The following is a 23,218-nucleotide window of genomic DNA, read 5'->3' on the forward strand; positions in this document are numbered from 1 at the left end:
AGAAACTCTTGCTATCCGTTTTTACATTCCTAGCCAGCTTTCTCTCATACTCTAATTTCTTTCTCCTGATTAACCTTTTAGTCATTCTCTGCCATTCTTTATATTCTGACCAATCATCTGACCTGCCACTCATCTTTGTGCAATTATATGACTTTTCTTCAAGTTTGATGCTTTCCTTAACTTCTTTAATTAACCATGGATGGTGGGTCCTTCCCTCAGAAGTTTTCTTTATAGTAGGAATATACTTATTCTGAAATATCCCCTTAAATGTCTGCCACTTCTTCTCAATTGAGCTATCTGATCTATATGAAGAGAGACTGAAAAGGCTAGGGTTGTTTTCCTTAGAGCAGAAAAGGCTGAGGGGGGACATGATTGAGGTATAGAAAATTATGAGGGGCATTGATAGGTTAGATAGGAAGAAACTTTTTCCCTTAGCGGTGGGGTCAATAACCAGGGGGCATAGATTTAAGGTAAGGGGCAGGAGGTTTAGAGGAGATTTGAGGAAAAGTTTTTTCACCCACAGGGTGTTTAGAATCTGGAACACACTGCCTGAAGGGTTGGTAGAGGCAGGAACCCTCACAACATTTAAGAATTATTTAGATGAGCACTTGAAATGCCATAGCATACAAGGCTACGGGCTAAGTGCTGGAAAATGGGATTAGAATAGTTGGGTGTTTGACAGCCGGCAGAGACATGATGGGCCGAAGGGCCTGTTTCTGTGCTGTATGACTCTATGACCATATGACTGTATGACTCTATCTCTAAGCCTAGTAACACAGTTCACTTCAGCCAGCTCAGCTTTCATATCCACATAGTTGTCCTTATTCAAGTTTTAAAAACTAGTCTTAGACAACGTCTTAGACCCCTCTTTCACCATCCCTGGGTATATCCTGTCCAACCGACATGGCAGACCCACCAGAGGTGGTGGCACAGTGGTATACAATCGGAAGGGAGTGGACCTGGGAGTCCTCAACCTGGACTCCGGACCCCTCATTGAATTAGGTCAAACACAGGCAAGGAAACCTCTTATTGATCGCCACCTTCCACATTCCCTCATCTGATATGTCAGTACTCCTCCATGTTGAACATCACTTGATAGAAGCACTTGATAGGTACACAAAATGTACTTCAGTGTCCATTACCAAGAGTGTCTCGGTAGCACCATTACTGACTGAGCCCTAAAGGACATATCTGCTAGACTGGGTCTGCTGCTAGTGGTGAGGGAACCAACAAGAGGGAAAAACCTTCTTGACCTCGTCATCACCAATCTACCTGTCACAGATGCATCTATCCATGACGGTATTGGTAGCAATGACCACTGCACAGTCCTTAATTGTGGAGACAAATCCCATCTTCACACTGAGGACACGCTTCATCGAGATGTGTGGCACTACCACCGTATTAAATGGAATAGACTCAGAACAAATATAACGGCTCAAAACTGGGCAAAAATGAGGTGCTGTGGGCCATGAGCAGCAGAATTGTATTCAATCACTATCTGTAACCTCATTACAGCCTTGGTTCAAACATGGACAAAAGAGCTGAACTCAAGAGGTGAGGTGAGAGTGACTGCCCTTGACATCGGCAGCATTTGACCGAGTATGGCATCAAGGAGCCCGAGCAAAACTGAAAATGGGAATCAGGGGGGAAACTCTCTGCTGGCTAGAGTCATACCTAGCGCAAAGGAAGATGGTTGTGGTGGTTGGAGGTCAATCATCTCAGCTCCAGGACATCATTGCAGGAGTTCCTCAGGGTAGTGTCCTAGGCCCAACCATCTTCAGCTGCTTCATCAATGATCTGCCTTCAATCATAAGGCCAGAAGTGGGGATGTTCACAATGATTGCACAATGTTCAGCACCATTCGTGACTCCTCAGATACTGAAGCAGTCCGTGTAGAAATGCAGCAAGACCTGGACAATATCCAGGTTTGGGCTGATAAGTGGCAAGTAACATTTGCGCCACACAAGTGCCAGGCAATGAGCATCTCCAACAAAAGAGAATCTAACCATCTCCCCATGACATTCAATGGCATTACCATCGCTGAATCCCCCACTATCAACATTCTGGGGGTTACCATTGACCAGAAACTGAACTGGAGTAGCCATATAAATATTCCTTAAATATGGAGACCAATACTGTACAGAGTACTGTAATCATGGGTGACTTTAATCTATATATAGATTGGTCAAAACAAATTAGCAATAATACTGTGGAGAAGGATTTCCTGGAGCGTGCACATGCCTATTGCAAGAGCAGGTCAGAGACTAGGAATCTTGCAGCGAGTAACTCACCTCCTGACTCCCCAAAGCCTGTCCACCATCTACAAGGCACAAGCCAGGAGTGTGATGGAATACTCTCCACTTGTCTGGATGGGTGCAGCTACAACACCACTCAAGATGCTCGACACCATTCATGTGTGGGCGGCACAGTGGCGCAGTGGTTAGCACCGCAGCCTCACAGCTCCAGCGACCTGGGTTCAATTCTGGGTACTGCCTGTGTGGAGTTTGCAAGTTCTCCCTGTGACCGCATGGGTTTCCGCCGGGTGCTCCGGTTTCCTCCCACATGCCAAAGACTTGCAGGTTGATAGGTAAATTGGCCATTAGCAATTGCCCCTAGTATAGGTAGGTGGTAGGGGAATATAGGGACAGGTGGGGATGTAGTAGGAATATGGGATTAGTGTAGGGTTAGCATAAATGGGTGGTTGATGGTCGGCACAGACTCGGTGGGCCGAAGGGCCTGTTTCAGTGCTGTATCTCTAAATAAATAAATAAACCATCCAGGACAAAGCAGCCCGCTTGATTGGCACTCCATGCACTAACATTCACTCTCTGCACCATCGACGCACAGTAGCAGCAGTGTGTACCATCTACAAGATGCACTGCAGCAATGCACCAAGGCTCCTTAGACAGCACCTTCCAAACCCGCGACCTCTACCACCTAGAAGGACAAAGACAGTAAATACATGGGAACATCACCATCTGCAAGTTCCCCTCCAAGTCACACACCATCCTGACTTGGAACTATATCACCGTTCCTTCGCTGTCGCTGGGTCAAAATCCTGGAACTCCCTTCCTAACAGCACAGTGGGTATACCTACCCCACATGGACTGCAGCGGTTCAAGAAGGCAGTTCACCACCACCTTCTCAAGGGCAATTAGGGATGGGCAATAAATGCTGGCCTGGCCAGCGATGCCCACATCCCATGAATGAATAAAAAAAAAACATCTCCCGCTCTATCATTACCTTCAAGCCAGAGGATTAACTCTGGTTCAATGAGGAGTGCCAGAGAGCATGCCAAGTGCAGCAACAGGCATACCTAAAAATAAGATGCCGACTTGTTAAAGCTACAACATAGGACTACATGCATGCTAAACAGCAGAAGAAGCATGCTATAAACAGAGCTAAGCGATCCCGCAATCGATAGATCAGATTCTGCCACATTCAGTCATGAATGGTGGCGGACAGACTAACCGGAGGAGGAGGCTCCACAAATATCCCCATCCTCAACGATGGGGGAGCCCAGAACATCAGCGCAAAAGATAAGGCTGAAGCATTTGCAACTATCTTCAGCCATAAGTGCCGAGTGGATGATCCATCTCGGCCTCCTCCTGAGGTCCCCAGCATCACAGATGCCAGAGTTCAGCCAATTCAATTCACTCCACAAGATATCAAGAAACGACTGAAGGCACTGGATACTGCAAAAGCTACGGGCCCTGACAACATTCCGGCAATAGTACTGAGGACCTGTGCTCCAGAACTAGCCACGCCCCCTAGCCAAGCTGTTCCAGTACAGCTGCAACACTGGCATCTACCCTGCAATGTGGAAAATTGGCCAGTTATATCCTGTTCCCAAAAAGCAGGACAAATCCAACCCGGCCAATTAACAGCTCATCAGTCTATTTTCGATCATCATTAAAGTGATGCAAGGCTTTTTTTTGTCATTTGTTCTTCGGGCTTGAGTGTCGCTGGCAAGGCCAGCATTTGTTGCCCGTCCCTAATTGCCCTTGACACTACTATCAAGTGGTACTTACTCAGTAATAACCTGCTCACTGATGCCCAATTTGGCTTCTACGGGACTACTGGGATCCTGACCTCATTACAGCCTTGGTTCAAACATGGACAAAAGAGCTGAACTCAAGAGGTGAGGTGAGAGTGACTGCCCTTGACATCAAGTCAACATTTGACCGAGTATGGCATCAAGGAGCCCGAGAAAAACTGGAGTCAATGGGAATCGGGGGAAAACCCTCCACTGGCTGGAGTCATACCAAGCACAAAGGAAGATGGTTGTGGTTGTTGGATGTCAAACATCTCAGCCCCAGTACAGACATCACTGCAGGAGTTCCTCAGGGCAGTGTCCTAGGTTGCTTCATAAGGTCAGAAATGGGGATGTTCGTTGATGATTGCATAATGTTCCACACCATTCGCATCTCCTCAGATACTGAAGCAGTGTGATTGGCATCCCATTCACTACCTTCAACATTCACTCCCTTCATCACTGACGCACAGTGGCAGCAGTGTATACCATCTACAAGATGCACTGCAGCAACTCACCAAGGCTCCTTCAACAGTCCCTTCCAAACCCGCAACCTCTACCAACTAGAAGGACAAGAGCAGCAAATACATGGGAACACCACCAGCTACATGTTCCTCTCCGAGTCACACACCATCCTGACTTGGAACTTTCTCGCCGTTCCTTCACTGTTGCTGGGTCAAAATCCTGGAACTCCCTTCCTAACAGCACTGTGGGTGTACCTACCCCACATGGACTGCAGCTGTTCAAGAAGGCAGCTCACCACCACCTTCTCAAGGGCAATTAGGGATGGGCAATAAATGCTGACCTGGTCAGCGATGCCCCATGAAAGAATTGAAAAAACACATAATCCTAGCTCTCTGATATCCTGTGTAATACAAACTGTGAAGTCGTTAATGTATCACTCGGCTGGCTGTTTCCCATTTACAGTGCAGTATGATTATTGAAATATGCTGACAGTCTGTGGCATATCTTTCTTTGCCTGAACAGACTGCCTTTTACTTCAAAGCAGCAAGTTAATTTGCAGAGTTAGTTTCCTCTGTCAGCAAAGCTGGGAGTGTCCTGTCCAGTCACCCATCCAGAATCTGCTGACAACCAACAGTTTTTCCAACTTTAGTCATGAGTTCGTCATTCCAGAACCATCCAGATTACTGGTCCATTCAGTACAACAAGTATATAAATGGAACTGGTTGCTGGGATCGACACTCTCCCAGTGTTGTGTGGAGACAAGATTGCAAATCCCCAGCAGTATGGATCTTGCCATTCAGTATCCCTGGTTCAGGCGTTCTCTGGGCTCTTTCTATCCAAGCCGCCTGTTTGATCAGTTTTTTGGTGAAGGTCCTTTTGACTATGATTTCTTTCCTATCTTCTCTTCCACCATCAGCCCCTACTACAGGCTGCCAATATTCCGGAACATGCTGGACTCGGGCATCTCTGAGGTAAAATCTCACTTTGTAACTGACAAGATTATTAATTAAATTAATGATAAATGCAGCAGTGCAATCACAGTAATAGTATTGTGACTTCCTTCATAAATATTCTGCATGTAATTCATTTCAGGTATATTGTTAAATGATTCTATTCTATTAACATATTCAGGTTAACATTTAGATTGAATTAAGCAATAACTTGTCTTAGTAACCAGTTCTCTAAACTAATTGCTAATTAACTTGAGTTGAAAAATGTTATTGCACTTGTTGGTGGTCTTTGGGCAGAGCAAAGGTGAGTTCAGGCAGGACGATGGCAAGAGCAGGGCAGAGTGAAGGTGAGATCGGGCAGAGTGAGGGTGAGATCGGGCAGGACGATGGCAAGAGCAGGGCAGAGTGAGGGTGAGATCGGGCAGAGTGAGGGTGAGATCGGGCAGGACGATGGCAAAAGCAGGGCAGAGTGAAGGTGAGATCGGGCAGAGTGAGGGTGAGATCGGGCAGAGTGAGGGTGAGATCGGGCAGGACGATGGCAAGAGCAGGGCAGAGTGAGGGTGAGTTCGGGCAGAGTGAGGGTGAGATCGGGCAGGACGAGGGCAAGAACAGGGCAGAGTGAGGGCGAGATCGGGCAGGACGAGGGCATGGGCAGGGCAGGCAGGGTGAGGGTGAGGGCTAGGAGGGAGAGGGCGAGCAGGGTTGACAGGGTGAGGAGGGGCAGGGTGAAGGAGATCAGGCGAACAGAACAAAGATGTTGTCAGGAAGAGTGAGGGAAGTATGGCAAGGGCATGTGGGGTGAGGGTAGGCAGGACAGACAATGAGGAGGGAGGGCAGGGTGTGTGGGGCGAGGGCCAGCAGTGCATGCTGTGAGAGGAAGGGAAGGAAGCGTGTGCAGGGTGAGGGTGCGCAGAAAATTAGAAAAGGATTGAAGACTGTAGTGGGAGTTGTACATTGGCTCCCTGTTAACAGCTGTGAAGTGATAGATTGCGACCCCACATTTGCCGACATTGAAATCCATTTGCCAGTTTTGCCCATTCACTTAATCTAACAATACCTCTTGCTAATTTTATGCTTCCATGTACACTGCTTACAGTGCTGCTTATCTTTGTGTCATTGATTAATTTGAATAAGTGGCTTTCTATCCCATTATCTAAGTTGTTAATAAATACAGTGAATATTTGACGTCCCAACACAGATCCTTGTAGAATGTTACTAGTTGCAGCCTGCCAATTCGAATGCCTGTCCATTATCCCTACTCTGTCTCCTGCCACTCAGTCAATTGCCCACCCAGGTCAATAATTTGCCCTCAATTCCATGAGCTTCAATAATAATATAATATAAACAAGAAATGCTGGAAATACTCAGCAGGTCTGGCAGCATCTGTGGAGAGAGAAGCAGAGTTAACGTTTCAGGTCAGTGACCCTTCTTCAGAACCGGCAGATATTAGAAATGTAAAAGATTTTAAGCAAGTAGAGCGGGGGTGGGGCAAGAGATAACAAAAGAGAAGGTGTTGAGAGGACAAGGTCACAGAATAGCTGACCACAAGGTCATGGAGCAAAGGCAACCGGTGTGTTAATGGTGTGGTGAAAGACAAAGCATTAGTACAGAGAGGGTGTGAATTGACAGAAAGCTGAACAGCCACAAGCACAAACAAGAAAAAAAAAGTGCGCAGGCACAGTAGAAACAAACTAAAATAAAATAAACAAATAAAAAAGAAAAAATAACTAAAAAAGGGGGGGGGGGGGGGGGCTTGCCATGCTCTGAAATGATTGAATTCAATGTTCAGTCCGGCAGGCTGTAGTGTGCCTAATTGGTAAATGAGATGCTGTTCCTCGAGCTTGCGTTGATGTTCACTGGAACACTACAGCACTGCGGCAGTGGATGTTGTCTATATGGACTTCAGTAAAGCCTTTGACAAGGTCCCTCATGGCAGACTGGTACAAAAGGTGAAGTCACACAGGATCAGAGGGGAGCTGGCAAGATGGATACTGAACTGGCTCTGTCATAGAAGACAGAGGGTATCAGTGGAAGGGTGCTTTTCTGAATGGAGGGATGTGACTAGTGGTGTTCCGCAGGGATCAGTGCTGGGACTTTTGCTGTTTGTAGTATATATAAATGATTTGGAGGAAAATGTAGCTGGTCTGATTAGTAAGTTTGCGAACGACACAAAGGTTAGTGGAGTTGTGGATAGTGATGAGGATTGTCAGAGGATACAGCAGGATATAGATCGGTTGGAGACTTGGGCAGAGAAATGGCAGATGGAGTTTAATCCGGACAAATGTGAGGTAATGCATTTTGGAAGATCTAATGCAGGTGGGAAGTATACAGTAAATGGCAGAACCCTTAGGAGTATTGACAGGCAGAGCGATCTGGGCGTACAGGTCCACAGGTCACTGAAAGTGGCAACGCAAGTGGATAAGGTAGTCAAGAAGGCATACGGCATGCTTGCCTTCATCGGTTGGTGCATAGAGTATAAAAATTGGCAAGTCATGCTGCAACTGTACAGAACTTTAGTTAGGCCACACTTAGAATATTGCATGCAATTCTGGTCGCCACACTACCAGAAGGACGTGGAGGCTTTGGAGAGGGTACAGAAGAGGTTTATCAGGATGTTGCCTGGTCTGGAGGGCATTAGCTATGAGGAGAGGTTGGATAAACTCGGATTGTTTTCACTGGAACAACGGAGGTGGAGGGGCGACATGATAGAGGTTTACAAAGTTATAAGTGGCATGGACAGAGTGGATAGTCAGAAGCTTTTTCCCAGGATGGAAGAGTCAGTTAATAGGGGACTTAGGTTTAAGGTGAGAGGGGAAAAGTTTAGAGGGGATGTGCGAGGCAAGTTCTTTACACAGAGGGTGGTGAGTGCCTGGAACTTGTTGCCGGGGGAGGTGGTGGAAGCAGGTACCATAGAGACGTTTAAGAGGCATCTTGACAAATACATGAATAGGATGGGAATAAAGGGATAGGGTCCCCGGAAGTGCAGAAGGTTTTAGTTTACGCAGGCATCAAGATCGGCGCAGGCTTGGAGGGCCGAATGGCCTGTTCCTGTGCTGTACTGTTCTTTGTTCTTTGTTGTAAATGGGCAGGTATTACACCTCCTGCGATTGCAGGGGAAGGTGCCATGGGAAGGGAACAGGTGGTGGGGGTAATGGAGGGAACGATCCCTTCAGAATGCTGACAGGGGAGGGGAGGGGAAGATGCGTTTAGTAGTGGCATCACGCTGGATGTGGCGGAAATGGCGGAGGATGATCCTTTGGATGTGGAGGCTGATGGAGTGGAAAGTGAGGACAAGGGGAACCCTGTTGCGGTTCTGGGAGGGAGGGGAAGGGGTGAGGGTAGAGGTGCGGGAAATGGGCCAGACACGGTTGAGGGCCCTGTCAACAACAGTGGGGGAATCCTCGGTTGAGGAAAAAGGAAGACATATCAGAAGCGCTGTCATGGAAGGTAGCATCATCAGAGCAGATGCGTCGGAGATGGAGAAACTGGGAGAATGGAATGGAGTCCTTACAGGAGGCAGGGTGTGAAGAAGTGTAGTCGAGGTAGCTGTGGGAGTCGGTGGGCTTATAATGAATATTAGTAGACAACCTATCCCTGGAGATGGAGACAGAGAAGTCGAGGAATGGAAGGGTTGGAGTTGGACCATGTGAAGGTGAGAGAAGGGTGGAAATTAGAAGCTTAAACTTTAGTTCACAGTCTTCTATGAAGGATTTTATAAAATGCCTTCTGGAGGTCCATATAAATAATATCTATCGACATTTCCCTGTCCACTACTTTAATCTACTCTTCAAAAAATTCAAACAGATTCATCAGGCAGAGTAAAGCTTCCTCTGCACTGTCCAATCAAACACTCCCAGGACAGGTACAGCATGGGGGTTAGATACAGAGTAAAGCTCCCTCTGCACTGTCCAATCAAACACTCCCAGGACAGGTACAGCATGGGGGTTAGATACAGAGTAAAGCTCCCTCTACACTGTCCCATCAAAAACTCCCAGGACAGGTACAGTACGGGGGTTAGATACAGAGTAAAGCTCCCTCTACACTGTCCAATCAAACACTCCCAGGACAGGTACAGCATGGGGGTTAGATACAGAGTAAATCTCCCTCTACACTGTTTAAACTAGTCTTGCAGGGGGGTGGGACCCAAAGTAGTAGTCTCTCAGATGAGATAGTTGAGGTAAATGCAGAGGTTAAAGCAAGCAAGTCCAGTAGACAGGCCGGGCAGGGGCAGGACGGGGAGTGTGGAAGGTCTGGTAGGCTAAACTGCATTTACTTTAATGCAAGAAGCCTTACAGGTAAGGCAGATGAACTCAGAGCATGGATCAGTACATGGGATTGTGATATTATAGCTATTACAGAAACGTGGTTGAGGGATGGGCAGGACTGGCAGCTCAATATTCCGGGGTACCAATCCTTCCAGCGTGACTGAGGTGGAGGTAAGAGAGGAGGGGGAGTTGCACTATTGATTAGGGAGGACATCAAGGCAGTGCTTAGAGAGGATATCCCGGGGGGAACGTCCAGCAAGGCCATATGGGTAGAACTTAGAAATAAGAAAGGGGTGATCACTTTGATGGGATTATACTATAGGCCCAATAGTCAGAGGGAAGTGGAGGAGCATATATGTAGGGAAATCACAGATAGGTGTAGGAATTATAGGGTTGTAATAGTAGATGATTTTAACTTCCCTAATATTGACTGGGACTGCCTTAGTGCTAAGGGATCAGATGGGGAAGACTTTGTTAAGTGTGTCCAGGATAGTTTTCTGAAGCAGTATGTGGATGGCCCTACTAGAGAAGGGGTTACACTCGACCTCCTCTTAGGAAATGAGGATGGGCAGGTAGTTGATGTGTCAGTGGGGGAGCACTTTGGAACCAGTGACCATAACTCTATTAGCTTCAAGATAGTGATGGAAAAGGATAGGACTGGTTCTCAGGTTGAAGTCCTAAATTGGGGGAAGGCTAATTTCGATGGCATCAGACAGGAACTCTCAAAAGTTGACTGGGAGAGGCTGTTTACAGGTAAAGGGACGTCTGGCAAGTGGGAGGCTTTTAAAAGTGAGATAGGAAGAGTTCAGGGCCGGAATGTTCCTGTTAGATGGAAGGGCAAGGCCGGCAAGTTTAGGGAAACTTGGTTGACGAGGGATATTGAGGGTCTTGTCAGGACAAAGAAGGAGGCAGCTGGGATCGAGCGAGTCCCTCGAGGAGTATAGGGGATGCAGGAGTACACTTAAGAAGGAAATTAGGAGGGTGAAAAGGGGCCATGAGATTTCCCTGGCAGATAAGATAAAGGAGAATCCTAAAAGATTCTATAAGTATATTAAGAGTAAAAGGGTAGCTAGGGAGAGAATAAGGATCCTTTAGGATCAGTGTGGTAATCTATGTGTGCAGCCACGGGAAATGGGCGAGGTCTTAAATTAATATTTCTCATCTGTATTTACCGTGGAGAAGGTCATGGAAGCTAGTGAGTTCAAGGGAGGGAACACCGATATCCTGGAGCATATCAACATTACAAAGGAGGAGGTGTTGGAGGTTTTGAAGCGCATTAAGGTGGATAAATCCCTAGGGCCTGACCAGGTGTATCCTAGGATGCTTTGGGAAGCAATGGAGGAGATTGCTGGGGCCCTGGCAGAGATTTTTATATTATCGTTAGCCACGGGTGAGGTACCGTAAGACTGGAGGATAGCTAATGTTGTGCCTTTATTTAAGAAGGGCAGCAGGGATAAGCCAGGGAACTACAGGCTGGTGAGCCTTACATCAGTGGTGGGAAAGTTACTGGAAGGGATTCTGAGAGACAGGATTTATATGCAGTTGGAAAGGCAAGGTCTGATTAGGGATAGTCAGCATGGCTTTGTGCGTGGGAAATCATGTCTAACGAATTTGATTGAGTTTATCGAGGAGGTGACCAAAAGGATTGATGAGGGCAGGGCGATGGACGTTGTCTACATGGACTTTAGGAAGGCCTTTGACAAGGTCCCACATGGTCGGCTGGTCCAGAAGGTTTGAACACATGGGATCCAGGAGAGCTAGCAAATTGGATACAAAATTGGCTTGGTGATAGGAGGCAGAGGGTGGTAGTGGAGGGTTGTTTTTCAGATTGGAGGCCGGTGACCAGTGGTGTGCCGCAGGGATCGGTGCTGGGCCCTCTGTTGTCATATATATTAGTGACTTGGATGTGAATGTAAGGGGCATGATTAGTAAGTTTGCAGATGACACTAAAATTGGTGGTATAGTGGACAGTGAAGAAGGTTGTCTAAGGTTACAACAGGATATAGATCAACTGGGAAAGTGGGCAAGGGAGTGGCAAATGGAATTTAATGCAGACAAGTGTGAAGTGATGCATTTTGGGAAGTTAAATCAGAGCAGGACAAATACAGTGAATGGCAGGGCCCTGGGGAGTGTTGTTGAGCAGAGAGACCTTGGGGTGCAAGTACATAATTCCCTGAAAGTGGCAACACAGGTAGACAGGGTGGTGAAGAAGGCGTATGGCATGCTTGCCTTCATCGGCTGAGGCATTGAGTACAAGAGTTGGGACGTCATGTTACAGTTGTACATGACGTTGGTTAGGCCGCATTTGGAGTACTGTGTGCAGTTCTGGTCACTGCACTACAGGAAAGATGTGATTAAGCTAGAGAGGGTGCAGAAAAGATTCACAAGGATGTTGTCTGGTTTGGAGGGCTTGAGTTATAAAGAGAGATTGGATAGGCTGGGTCTGTTTTCCCTGGAGCGAAGGAGGCTGAGAGGGGACATGATAGAGGTATATAAAATTATGAGAGGCATAGATAGGGTAGATAGCCAGAGTCTGTTTCCCATGGTAGGGGTGACTAAAACTAGAGGGCATCGATTTAAGGTGAGAGGGAGGAGGTTTAAAGGGGATCAAAGGGGTAAATTTTTCACACAAAGAATAGTGGGTATCTGGAATGAGCTGCCAGAGGAGGTGGAGGAAGGAACAGTAGCAACATTTAAGAGGCATCTGGACAGGTACTTGAATGAGCAAGGCATAGAGGGATATGGAATTAATGCAGGCAGGTGGGATTAGTATAGATAGGCATTATGGTCGGCATGGACACGGTGGGCCGAAGGGCCTGTTTCTATGCTGTACGTCTCTATGACTCTATGACTGTCCCCATCAAACACTCCCAGGACAGGTACAGCACTGGGATTGGCTGCTCTCTGATTTGGAAATCTGAGTGCTGAGTGCATCAACGAGGTGCAGCTGACTGTGGCTGTGTGTAGAGGGAGAGACTCAAACTGAAACAAAGGTTTTTCCACATTCTCAACAAAGGAAGGAAGGCAGAGAACTGGAACAACGGGAAGCATCATTTGTGAGTTGTTTTATACTGAAGTCTTTTTCATTGATTGCTGGAGCTGCCCAGGTGAAGAGACATATTATCTCAACATCGAAGGAGGCGTGTGCCTGGGCAGCTTACAGCTGACCCAGGTGAAGACATCACCCCACCCTCCCAACTGGAAGACCAGCTAAAAGACTTGTGCAAATACCAACAAAGACTGATTCCTCTTGGTCTTCCTCTCCCTCAGCCTCTTCCCCTGTGCTATAATCCTTTAAGTGTTTGCATTTTTGATTTATTATTGTATTTGCCCTTTTCTTTCTTGCTCTCGACACAGTGCGTGTAACTCTTCTACCCCATGACTTCTCAGTCCTCTCCGGTGGCGGGGCCCTCCTATGCTGCAGCAGCTGCGACAGCTGCTCCTGTGGCCCCGTCACCATTTAAAATTTTAACAACAAAGCATAGGGTGAAGAGTTACACCCACCCTACCATGACTATTGAGGCTTGTGTTAAGGCAATGGCTGAGGTTGTCGGCCCCTCGGCCATTGTGGCAGCCTCAAAGATGTATGGGAAGGCTGTGTTCTTCCTGAAGACCGAACGGGCGGTGTCCCTTGCCCTAAGTACGGGGCTCACAGTGGATGGGACTGTCCTGCCAGTGGACCCTCTGGGGGCCACTGCGCAGCGGGTAATGTTGTCAAACGTCCCACCCTTCATTCCTGATGAGCTCCTCCTCCCCCACCTGCACCATCTGGGGGAGGTGAGGTCGGGGATCACCCCAGTCCCGCTCGGTCTTCGGGAGCACAGCCTCCGACATGTCTACTCCTTCCGCTGCCAGTTATTTATGCAGCTGGCGCGGGAGGAGGTCTTGGAGGGCCACTTCATTGTGGCGTTCCAGGGGACGGCCTACCACGTCTTTTGGACCTCGGACGAGGCGCGGTGCCACATCTGCAAGGGGGTAGGGCATGTTCGTAAGGACTGCCCGAACCTCCCGGCCGCCAGCTCCACCTCGGCGGCCCAGGGTGGCGCCACTGCACCTCCTCCCACTCCCCCCACACATCCAACAGACACCGCTCAGTCGGTTCCGGAGGCTGTGGTTTTCACAGCCTCCGGCGGGGAGGGGAGTGCCCATCCGAGTGGAAGGAAGACGCGGAGGAAAAAGAAACATCAAGAGGCGCGTCCCCTGGACACATTGACACAACCCAAGCCTGAGCTCAGCCCAAGGCCCGATCTCGGGGAGCCCACTGGCCCCAGGGCTGGGCTCAGGCCCAGGGTGACTAAAAAAAAGAGAGTGCGGAGGCCTCTGCTGGCATGGAGGTCTCTGAGCCTCCGCGCCCAAACGGGAAAAAGAGGAGAAGGAACCCCCTCCACAGAGGTAACACAGGGCCCTGAGGTGCAGGGCCCATCTGTTGGGGGGGGAGCTGTCTCCTTGCTCAGGTCCCCAGGTTTCCCCTAACACCAACACCATCAAGGCTTCAAAGTCTGGGCAGGAGCTCCCTACTCCTCAGGATAGAGGGGAGGGGGAGTCCCCTGTACATGAGGCCCCTCCTGAAAGAGTAAGTGGAGCCCTGCTTGTGGTGGGGGAGCCTGGGGACGCCTCCCATTCTGCCACTGGGTTGGGTGCCCTGAGTGGAGGGGAGGGCGAGGCCCCAATGGGTCGGCCCTCCCAGCCGGAGTCCACCAGCAACCAGGACACACCTGACCCGGTGATAATTGAAAATTCTGCCCCATCTGCTGGGTCTGTGGGTGCTGGTGGAGCGGGAGATGGCCTCTTCTCTCCGCCTCCAGTCTTGGCTCCGGATGGATTACCGGAGTCGGAAACTCCCGTCTCCCCTGGGCCGCTGATTGGCCTGGGGTCGGAGGTGGAGGGGGGGTCCTGAACCGCTGTACCCACAGGCTCGAGTTCCATCTTAGAACCCAGAGAGGACTCCTCCGCCATCGATCCTGGGGGTGGGATCGTGACGGAGGCAGGACCAGTTGGTGCGGCCGGGGCGTCCGACCCACAGTGTGTGGTGGGTGTGTCAGCCGCAGGCGGTGACGACCCGGAGGAGGATGGGGATTCGCTGTGGGGCACGGAGGATGATCTTGATTCCATCGCCAGTGAGGTGGTGGAGTCTCTCGTGCCTCCCACCGAATCTCCTCTCATCCCCACGGCGGAACTTTCAGTGCAGCAGCTTTTTCGGGAGCAGCGAGTGAGCAGCTGGGAAAGTCAGTTTGAAAGTAAATTTAATTTCCTTTTGTTTTTCGGCGGAGGCCAGGGGGCTGCTGGGTAAGTAAAACACTATATATTTGGGCGGTTTAAAATAACTTTCCTTTCAGTGCAGCAGCTTTTTCGGGAGCAGCGAGTGAGCAGCTGGGAAAGTCAGTTTGAAAGTAAATTTAATTTCCTTTTGTTTTTCGGCGGAGGCCAGGGGGCTGCTGGGTAAGTAAAACACTATATATTTGGGTGGTTTAAAATAACTTTCCTTTCAGTGCAGCAGCTTTTTCGGGAGCAGCGTGTGAGCGAGTGAGCAGCTGGGAAAGTCAGTTTGAAAGTAAATTTAATTTCCTTTTGTTTTTCGGCGGAGGCCAGGGGGCTGCTGGGTAAGTAAAACACTATATATTTGGGCGGTTTAAAATAACTTTCCTTTCAGTGCAGCAGCTTTTTCGGGAGCAGCGAGTGAGCAGCTGGGAAAGTCAGTTTGAAAGTAAATTTAATTTCCTTTTGTTTTTCGGCGGAGGCCAGGGGGCTGCTGGGTAAGTAAAACACTATATATTTGGGTGGTTTAAAATAACTTTCCTTTCAGTGCAGCAGCTTTTTCGGGAGCAGCGTGTGAGCGAGTGAGCAGCTGGGAAAGTCAGTTTGAAAGTAAATTTAATTTCCTTTTGTTTTTCGGCGGAGGCCAGGGGGCTGCTGGGTAAGTAAAACACTATATATTTAGGTGGTTTAAAATAACTTTCCTTTCAGTGCAGCAGCTTTTTCGGGAGCAGCGTGTGAGCGAGTGAGCAGCTGGGAAAGTCAGTTTGAAAGTAAATTTAATTTCCTTTTGTTTTTCGGCGGAGGCCAGGGGGCTGCTGGGTAAGTAAAACACTATATATTTGGGCGGTTTCTGAACCCGAGACACCACACTTGTAGTGTCTCCCACCCGCCCTCCTCCTCTAACCAAAAAAGAAGGACTCGGTGGGGTGTTTATAAGGTAAGGCTTTTTCGATTTCTCTGGTTTTATTGTGATTGGTAAAAACTTTTCGTTCCTTTTTCATTTAACTAAGTTTAAACTTAAGATTAAAAATGGCAGGAGATCTCAGACCCGTATCATGCTCCTCTTGCTCAATGTGGGAGCTCAGGGACATGGCTGATGACCCTGTCTCCTTCACGTGCAGGAAGTGTGTCCAGCTGCAGCACTTGTTAGACCGCATGACGGCTCTCGAGCTGCGGATGGACTCACTTTGGAGCATGCGCGATGCTGAGGAGGTCGTGGATAGCACGTTTAGTGAATTGGTCACACCGCAGATTAGGATTGCTGAGGGAGAAAGGAAATGGGTGACCAAAAGGCAGAGAAAGAGCAGGAAGGCAGCGCAGGAGTCCCCTGCGGTCATCTCCCTCCAAAACAAGTATACCGTTTTGGATACTGTTGAGGGAGATGGCTCACCAGGGGAAGGCAGCAGTAGCCAGGTCCATGGCACCGTGGCTGGCTCTGCTGCTCAGAAGGGCGGGAAAAAGAGTGGAAGGGCTATAGTCGTAGGGGATTCGATTGTAAGGGGAGTAGATAGGCGGTTCTGTGGTCGAAAACGAGGCTCCCGAATGGTATGTTGCCTCCCAGGTGCACGGGTCAGGGATGTCTCAGATCGGCTGCAGAACATTCTAAAGGGGGAGGGTGAACAGCCAGTTGTCATTGTGCACATAGGCACTAATGATATAGGTAAAAAACGGGATGAGGTCCTACAAGCAGAGTTTAGGGAGTTAGGAGCCAAGTTAAAAAGTAGGACCTCAGAGGTAGTAATCTCAGGATTACTACCAGTGCCACGTGATAGTCAGAGTAAAAATGAAAGAATAGTCAGGATGAATGCGTGGCTTGAGAGATGGTGCAGGAAGGAGGGGTTCAGATTTTTGGGACATTGGGACCGGTTCTGGGGGAGGTGGGACTATTACAAATTGGACGGTCTACACCTGGGCCGGACTGGAACCAATGTCCTTGGAGGTGCTTTTGCTAACGCTGTTGGGGAGGGTTTAAACTAATGTGGCAGGGGGATGGGAACCAATTGAGGTCAGTTGACAGTGAGGAGGTAGTAACAAAAGCCTGTAAGAAACTAGATAATGAAGTCAGTGTGACTAAGGGGAAGAGCAGGCAGGGAGCAGATGATGAATATAAAGGGACTGGTGGTCTGAGGTGCATTTGCTTTAATGCAAGAAGTGTAGTTGGTAAGGCAGATGAACTTAGGGCTTGGATTAGTACCTGGGAGTATGATGTTATTGCTATTACTGAGACTTGGTTGAGGGAAGGGCATGATTGGCAACTAAATATCCCAGGATATCGATGCTTCAGGCGGGATAGAGAGGGAGGTAAAAGGGGTGGAGGAGTTGCATTACTGGTCAAAGAGGATATCACAGCTGTGCTGAAGGAGGGCACTATGGAGGACTCCAGCAGTGAGGCAATATGGACAGAACTCAGAAATAGGAAGGGTGCGGTAACAATGTTGGGGCTGTACTACAGGCCTCCCAACAGCGAGCGTGAGATAGAGGTACAAATATGTAAACAGATTATGGAAAGATGTAGGAGCAACAGGGTGGTGGTGATAGGAGATTTTAATTTTCCCAACATTGACTGGGATTCGCTTAATGTTAGAGGTCCAGATGGAGCAGAATTTGTAAGGAGCATCCAGGAGGGTTTTCTAGAGCAGTATGTAAATAGTCCAACTCGGGAAGGGGCCATACTGGACCTGGTGTTGGGGAATGAGCCCGGCCAGGTTGTTGAAGTTTCAGTAGGGGACTACTTTGGGAATAGTGATCACAATTCCGTAAGCTTTAAAATACTCATGGACAAAGACGAGAGTGGTCCTAAAGGAAGAGTGCTAAATTGGGGGAAGGCCAACTATACCAAAATTCGGCAGGAGCTGGGAAATGTAGATTGGGAGCAGCTGTTTGAAGGTAAATCCACATGTGATATGTGGGAGGCTTTTAAAGAGAGGTTGATTAGCGTGCAGGAGAGACATGTTCCTGTGAAAATGAGGGATAGAAATGGCAAGATTAGGGAACCATGGATGACAGGTGAAATTGTGAGACTAGCTAAGAGGAAAAAGGAAGCATACATAAGGTCTAGGCGGCTGATGAAAGACGAAGCTTTGAAAGAATATCGGGAATGTAGGACCAATCTGAAACGAGGAATTAAGAGGGCTAAAAGGGGTCATGAAATATCTTTAGCAAACAGGGTTAAGGAAAATCCCAAAGCCTTTTATTCATATATAAGGAGAAAGAGGGTAACTAGAGAAAGGATTGGCCCACTAAAGGACAAAGGAGGAATGTTATGCTTGGACTCAGAGAAAATGGGTGAGATTCTAAACGAGTACTTTGCATCGGTATTCACCGAGGAGAGGGACATGACGGATGTTGAGGTTAGGAACAGATGTTTGATTACTCTAGGTCAAGTCGGCATAAGGAGGGAGGAAGTGTTGGGTATTCTAAAGGGCATTAAGGTGGACAAGTCCCCAGGTCCGGATGGGATCTATCCCAGGTTACTGAGGGAAGCGAGAGAGGAAATAGCTGGGGCCTTAACAGATATCTTTGCAGCATCCTTAAACACGGGTGAGGTCCCGGAGGACTGGAGAATTGCTAATGTTGTCCCCTTGTTTAAGAAGGGTAGCAGGGATAATCCAGGAAATTATAGACCGGTGAGTCTGACGTCAGTGGTAGGGAAGCTGCTGGAGAAGATACTGAGGGATATGATCTATTCCCATTTGGAAGAAAATGGGCTCATCAGTGATAGGCAACATGGTTTTGTGCAGGGAAGGTCATGTCTAACCAACTTAATAGAATTCTTTGAGGAAGTGACAAAGTTGATTGATGACGGAAGGGCTGTCGATGTCATATACATGGACTTCAGTAAGGCGTTTGATAAGGTTCCCCATGGCAGGCTGATGGAGAAAGTGAAGGTGCTTGGGGTCCAAGGTGTACTAGCTAGATGGATAAAGAACTGGCTGGGCAACAGGAGACAGAGAGTAGCAGTAGAAGGGAGTTTCTCAAAATGGAGACGTGTGACCAGTGGTGTTCCACAGGGATCCGTGCTGGGACCACTGTTGTTTGTGATATACATTAATGATTTGGAGGAAAGTATAGGTGGTCTGATTAGCAAGTTTGCAGACGACACTAAGATTGGTGGAGTAGCAGATAGTGAAGGGGACTGTCAGAGAATACAGCAGAATATAGATAGATTGGAGAGTTGGGCAGAGAAATGGCAGATGGAGTTCAATCAGGGCAAATGCGAGGTGATGCATTTTGGAAGATCCAATTCAAGAGTGAACTATACAGTAAATGGAAAAGTCCTGGGGAAAATTGATGTCCAGAGAGATTTGGGTGTTCAGGTCCACTGTTCCCTGAAGGTGGCAACGCAGGTCAATAGAGTGGTCAAGAAGGCATACGGCATGCTTTCCTTCATCGGACGGGGCATTGAGTACAAGAGTTGGCAGGTCATGTTACAGTTGTATAGGACTTTGGTTCGGCCACATTTGGAATACTGCGTACAGTTCTGGTCGCCACATTATCAAAAGGATGTGGATGCTTTGGAAAGGGTGCAGAGGAGGTTCACCAGGATGTTGCCTGGTATGGAGGGCGCTAGCTATGAAGAGAGGTTGAGTAGATTAGGATTATTTTCATTAGAAAGACGGAGGTTGAGGGGGGACCTGATTGAGGTGTACAAAATCATGAGAGGTATAGACAGGGTGGATAGCATGAAGCTTTTTCCCAGAGTGGGGGTTTCAATTACTAGAGGACACGAGTTCAAAGTGAAAGGGGAAAAGTTTTAGGGGGGATATGCGTGGAAAGTTCTTTACGCAGAGGGTGGTGGGCACCTGGAACGCATTGCCAGCGGAGGTGGTAGATGCGGGCACGATGGAGTCTTTTAAGATGTATCTAGACAGATACATGAATGGGCAGGAAGAAAAGAGATACAGAAGCTTAGAAAATAGGCGACATGTTTAGAGAGAGGATCTGGATCGGCGCAGGCTTGGAGGGCCGAAGGGCCTGTTCCTGTGCTGTAATTATCTTTGTTCTTTGTAACTCCGGGATTTCCTCGCGGTTTGCAGGGGCTGCCGCAATAAAGTTCAGCTGGCCCTCGACCGTTGGTCGAATCTGGCGCTGATCATCCAGTCCGACGGTGCCGCCCTCAAGAAAGCGAGCAAGGGCGCGGGCGTGAAACTGGTTGAGAGGTGCTGGTTTAATGTGTTCCTCAATGGGTTGCTGGGGGAGTGGAAGGCCAGGTGCACTTCCACTCCCTCCTCACAGTGAGCTCTTGGTGATGGGTTTTAAGTACCTTTGACATGAAGATAACCATAGCCAGCCTCAACATCAATGGCAGCAGGGGGTCTCACCGCAGATTTCACAATCTCTCAGTCCTCAGGGAAGGGAGGTACGCGGTGAGCTTTCTGCAGGAAACCCACACCGTTCCGGGAGACGAAGCCACCTGGCTCCTGGAGTGGCAGGGTGGGGTCTACATGAGTCACCTCACCCCTATTTCTAGTGTGGTGGCTATCTTGTTGGCCCCGACTTTTCAGCCGGAGATCTTGGGGGTCAAGGAGCTAGTGCCGGGCCGCTTGCTCCACCTCGCCGTTCGCCTGGGTAGCGTGCCGCTCCACTTTGTGAAAGTGTACGCGCCCAGGCCCGACGCGTTGCAAGCGCGCTTCTTTGAAGAAGTATCCGCTCTCTTGAGCTCCATCGATAGTAGCGAGTGCATCATCCTCGGGGGGGATTGTAACTGCACCCTCGAGGTGGGGGATCGCTCCGGTCCCCAGCGCAGCCAAGCGTCGGTGGAGAAGTTGAGGGGACTGATCAGCTCCCTCAACTTGGTGGACGTCTGGTGGAATCTCCATCCCGCCTCCAGCGCCTTCACGTGGAGGTCTGGAGGAGGAGGGTCCCGAATCGACTGCCTCTACTTTTCGCAGGCGTACGTCTCCCGCGTCTCGGCGGCCTCCATGCGGCTGGTGCCGTGCTCGGACCACCACCTGGCGTGGGCAGAGTTCATTCCACTCCGCACGCGGGCAGGGTCCGCGTACTGGCACTTTAGCAACCGGCTGCTGGAGGACGAGCGGTTCCGGGACTCGTTCCGTCGATTCTGGGCCGACTGGAGAAGGAAGCAGGGGGGCTTTCCCTCCTTGAGGCTATGGTGGGATGTGGGCAAGACTCACATCCGCGTCTTCTGTCAGGAGTGCGCGAAGGGGTCGACTAAGAGGCGGGAAGCCGAGATCGGGCACCTAGAGAGGGGGGTGCTCGACTTGGAGCCCCGCCTCGGTCATGCCGTCACGGACCCGGCCCTGTGGCAGGCGTACAAAGAGAAGGGCGAGATCCTGGAAGATTTGGACCGCGCCTCACCCTTCTTCTACTCACTGGAAAAATGGCGGGGGGTCCGTAAGCACCTCGTCTAGCTGCTGGCCGATGGCGGATCCTCCATCACGGATCCAGAGGGAATGGGCCTCCTGGTCCGGACGTATTACAGTGCGTTGTTCTCTCCGAATCCGTCCAGCGAGGATGCGCGCAGAGTTTTGTGGGAGGACCTGCCGCAGGTCAGCCCGGAGGGCGCCGAAGGATTGGAGGCTCCGCTCATGTTGGCGGAGCTGACCGGCGCCCTCCACCAGCTCTCGAGGGGCAAATCCCCAGGGCTGGATGGGTTGACCTTGGAGTTCCTCAGGGCGTTCTGGGACGTCCTGGGGGACGATTACCCGTGGATCCTGCGGGAAAGCCTGGCGACCGAATTCCTGCTGCTCAAGAGGGGCGATCTCCAGCGGCTTAAAAACTGGCGCCCGGTCACCCGGGCTATGTCTACCCGCCTGGGCTCCATGCTGGCCCACATGACCCACCCCGACCAGTCCTACATGGTCCCGGGCCGGTCCATCCAGGACAACATCCACCTGGTCCAGGAACTGATCCATCTTTCCCAGAGGACTGGTCAGTCAGTCGCCTTTCTCTGCCTCGATCAGGAGAAGGCATTCGACAGGGTGGATCACGAATACCTTTTCGGGACTCTGCGCACTTTCGGACTCAGGCCGCATTTCGTGTCCCGGGTCTGACTTTTATACGCTGCCGCAGAGTGTCTAGTCAAGGTTAATGGGTCCTTGACGGCGCCCCTTTGCTTTGGGAAAGGTGTGCGTCGGATGCCCCATGTCCGGCCAATTGTATACCATCTGCGTGGAGCCCTTTCTGTGCCTGCTTCACAGGAGGTTGATGGGATTGGCTCTGCGCGAGCCGGCCATGCGGGTCGTCCTCTTGGCTTACGCCAACGACGTGCTCCTCGCGGTCACAGATCCCGTTGACTTGCGGAGGATGCGCGACTACCAGCAGACCTTTTCTGCCGCGTCCTCCGCGAGGATCAATTGGGAGAAATGTTCCGGACTCCTGGTGGGTCAGTGGCGGAGGTGTTGACGCCTTTTGCGTGGAGCACCACGCACCTCCTCTATCTGGGAGTCCACCTTAGCCCCGCTGAGGAAGCCTGGCCGGCAAACTGGCAGGAGTTGGAGGCGAAAGTCACCGCTCGGCTGGGGCGCTGGACAGGACTGCTCCGAGTGCTTTCCTACAGGGGCCATAAACCAACTTGTGGCCACCATGTTGTGGTACCGGTTGGTCACTTTGGCCCCGCCCCCTGCATTCGCCAACAAGATCCAGAAGAAACTCGTCGATTTCTTCTGGGGCAGGAGGAAACACTGGGTCTCTGCCGCGGTCCTGAGTCTCCCGATCGAGGAGGGCGGCCAGTCGCTGGTGTGCGTCTGCACCCAGGCTGCGACTCTCCGCCTTCGGACCCTGCAGAGATACCTGTACGTCGAGCATCCTCCCAGATGGTGTGCGCTGGCGACGTATTTTTTCCGCCAGTGTCACTGCCTTCAAGACGACACGCAGCTCCCGGTGGAGTCCGTTAGCCGTGCCTCTCTGTGGGAGTTGCCTGTCTTTTACCGGGATCTATTCCGAGTCTGGAACATGGTCGCCTCCAGTCAGGGCGCTCCCCCGCCGAAGGAGGAGAGCGCCTCGGCTGTCTGGGCGGCCGACTCCGGGGATGGTCCGGCGGGCGGAGGAGTAGCCGAAACCCCTGGGACGCCCCTCACTGCGGGTGGCGAGGGGGTTCGGGAGTGCGGAGCGATCCCGACCGAGCTGACCCCCGCTCAGCCGGAACTGCTCATCGGACCCAGGCCCCGAAACCCTTCTCGGGAGCCGGTCCCACACAACCTGAGCTGCCTCTCGGAAATGCCCTCCGTGCCATTCCAATCGGTGCGGAGGGGTTTCCTGTACGGGCTGCTCCTGCACACTCTCCACTT

At 50.1% G+C, this 23,218-nt stretch overlaps 1 protein-coding gene across 1 annotated transcript in view; it reads left to right on the forward strand.

Moving 5' to 3' along the window:
- The first annotated feature begins 5,260 nt into the window (after positions 1-5,260).
- Positions 5,261-23,218, forward strand: part of cryaa (crystallin, alpha A) — a 119,264-nt gene continuing 101,306 nt past the window's right edge. The window contains exon 1 of the mRNA XM_068040080.1: positions 5,261-5,469. Coding sequence (XP_067896181.1) covers positions 5,281-5,469 — 189 coding nt within the window. The 5' untranslated portion in view covers positions 5,261-5,280. The remainder of the gene's footprint in view (positions 5,470-23,218) is intronic.

This window comes from Heterodontus francisci, chromosome 10 (genome assembly GCF_036365525.1).
Source record: "Heterodontus francisci isolate sHetFra1 chromosome 10, sHetFra1.hap1, whole genome shotgun sequence".
Taxonomy (NCBI): domain Eukaryota; kingdom Metazoa; phylum Chordata; class Chondrichthyes; order Heterodontiformes; family Heterodontidae; genus Heterodontus; species Heterodontus francisci.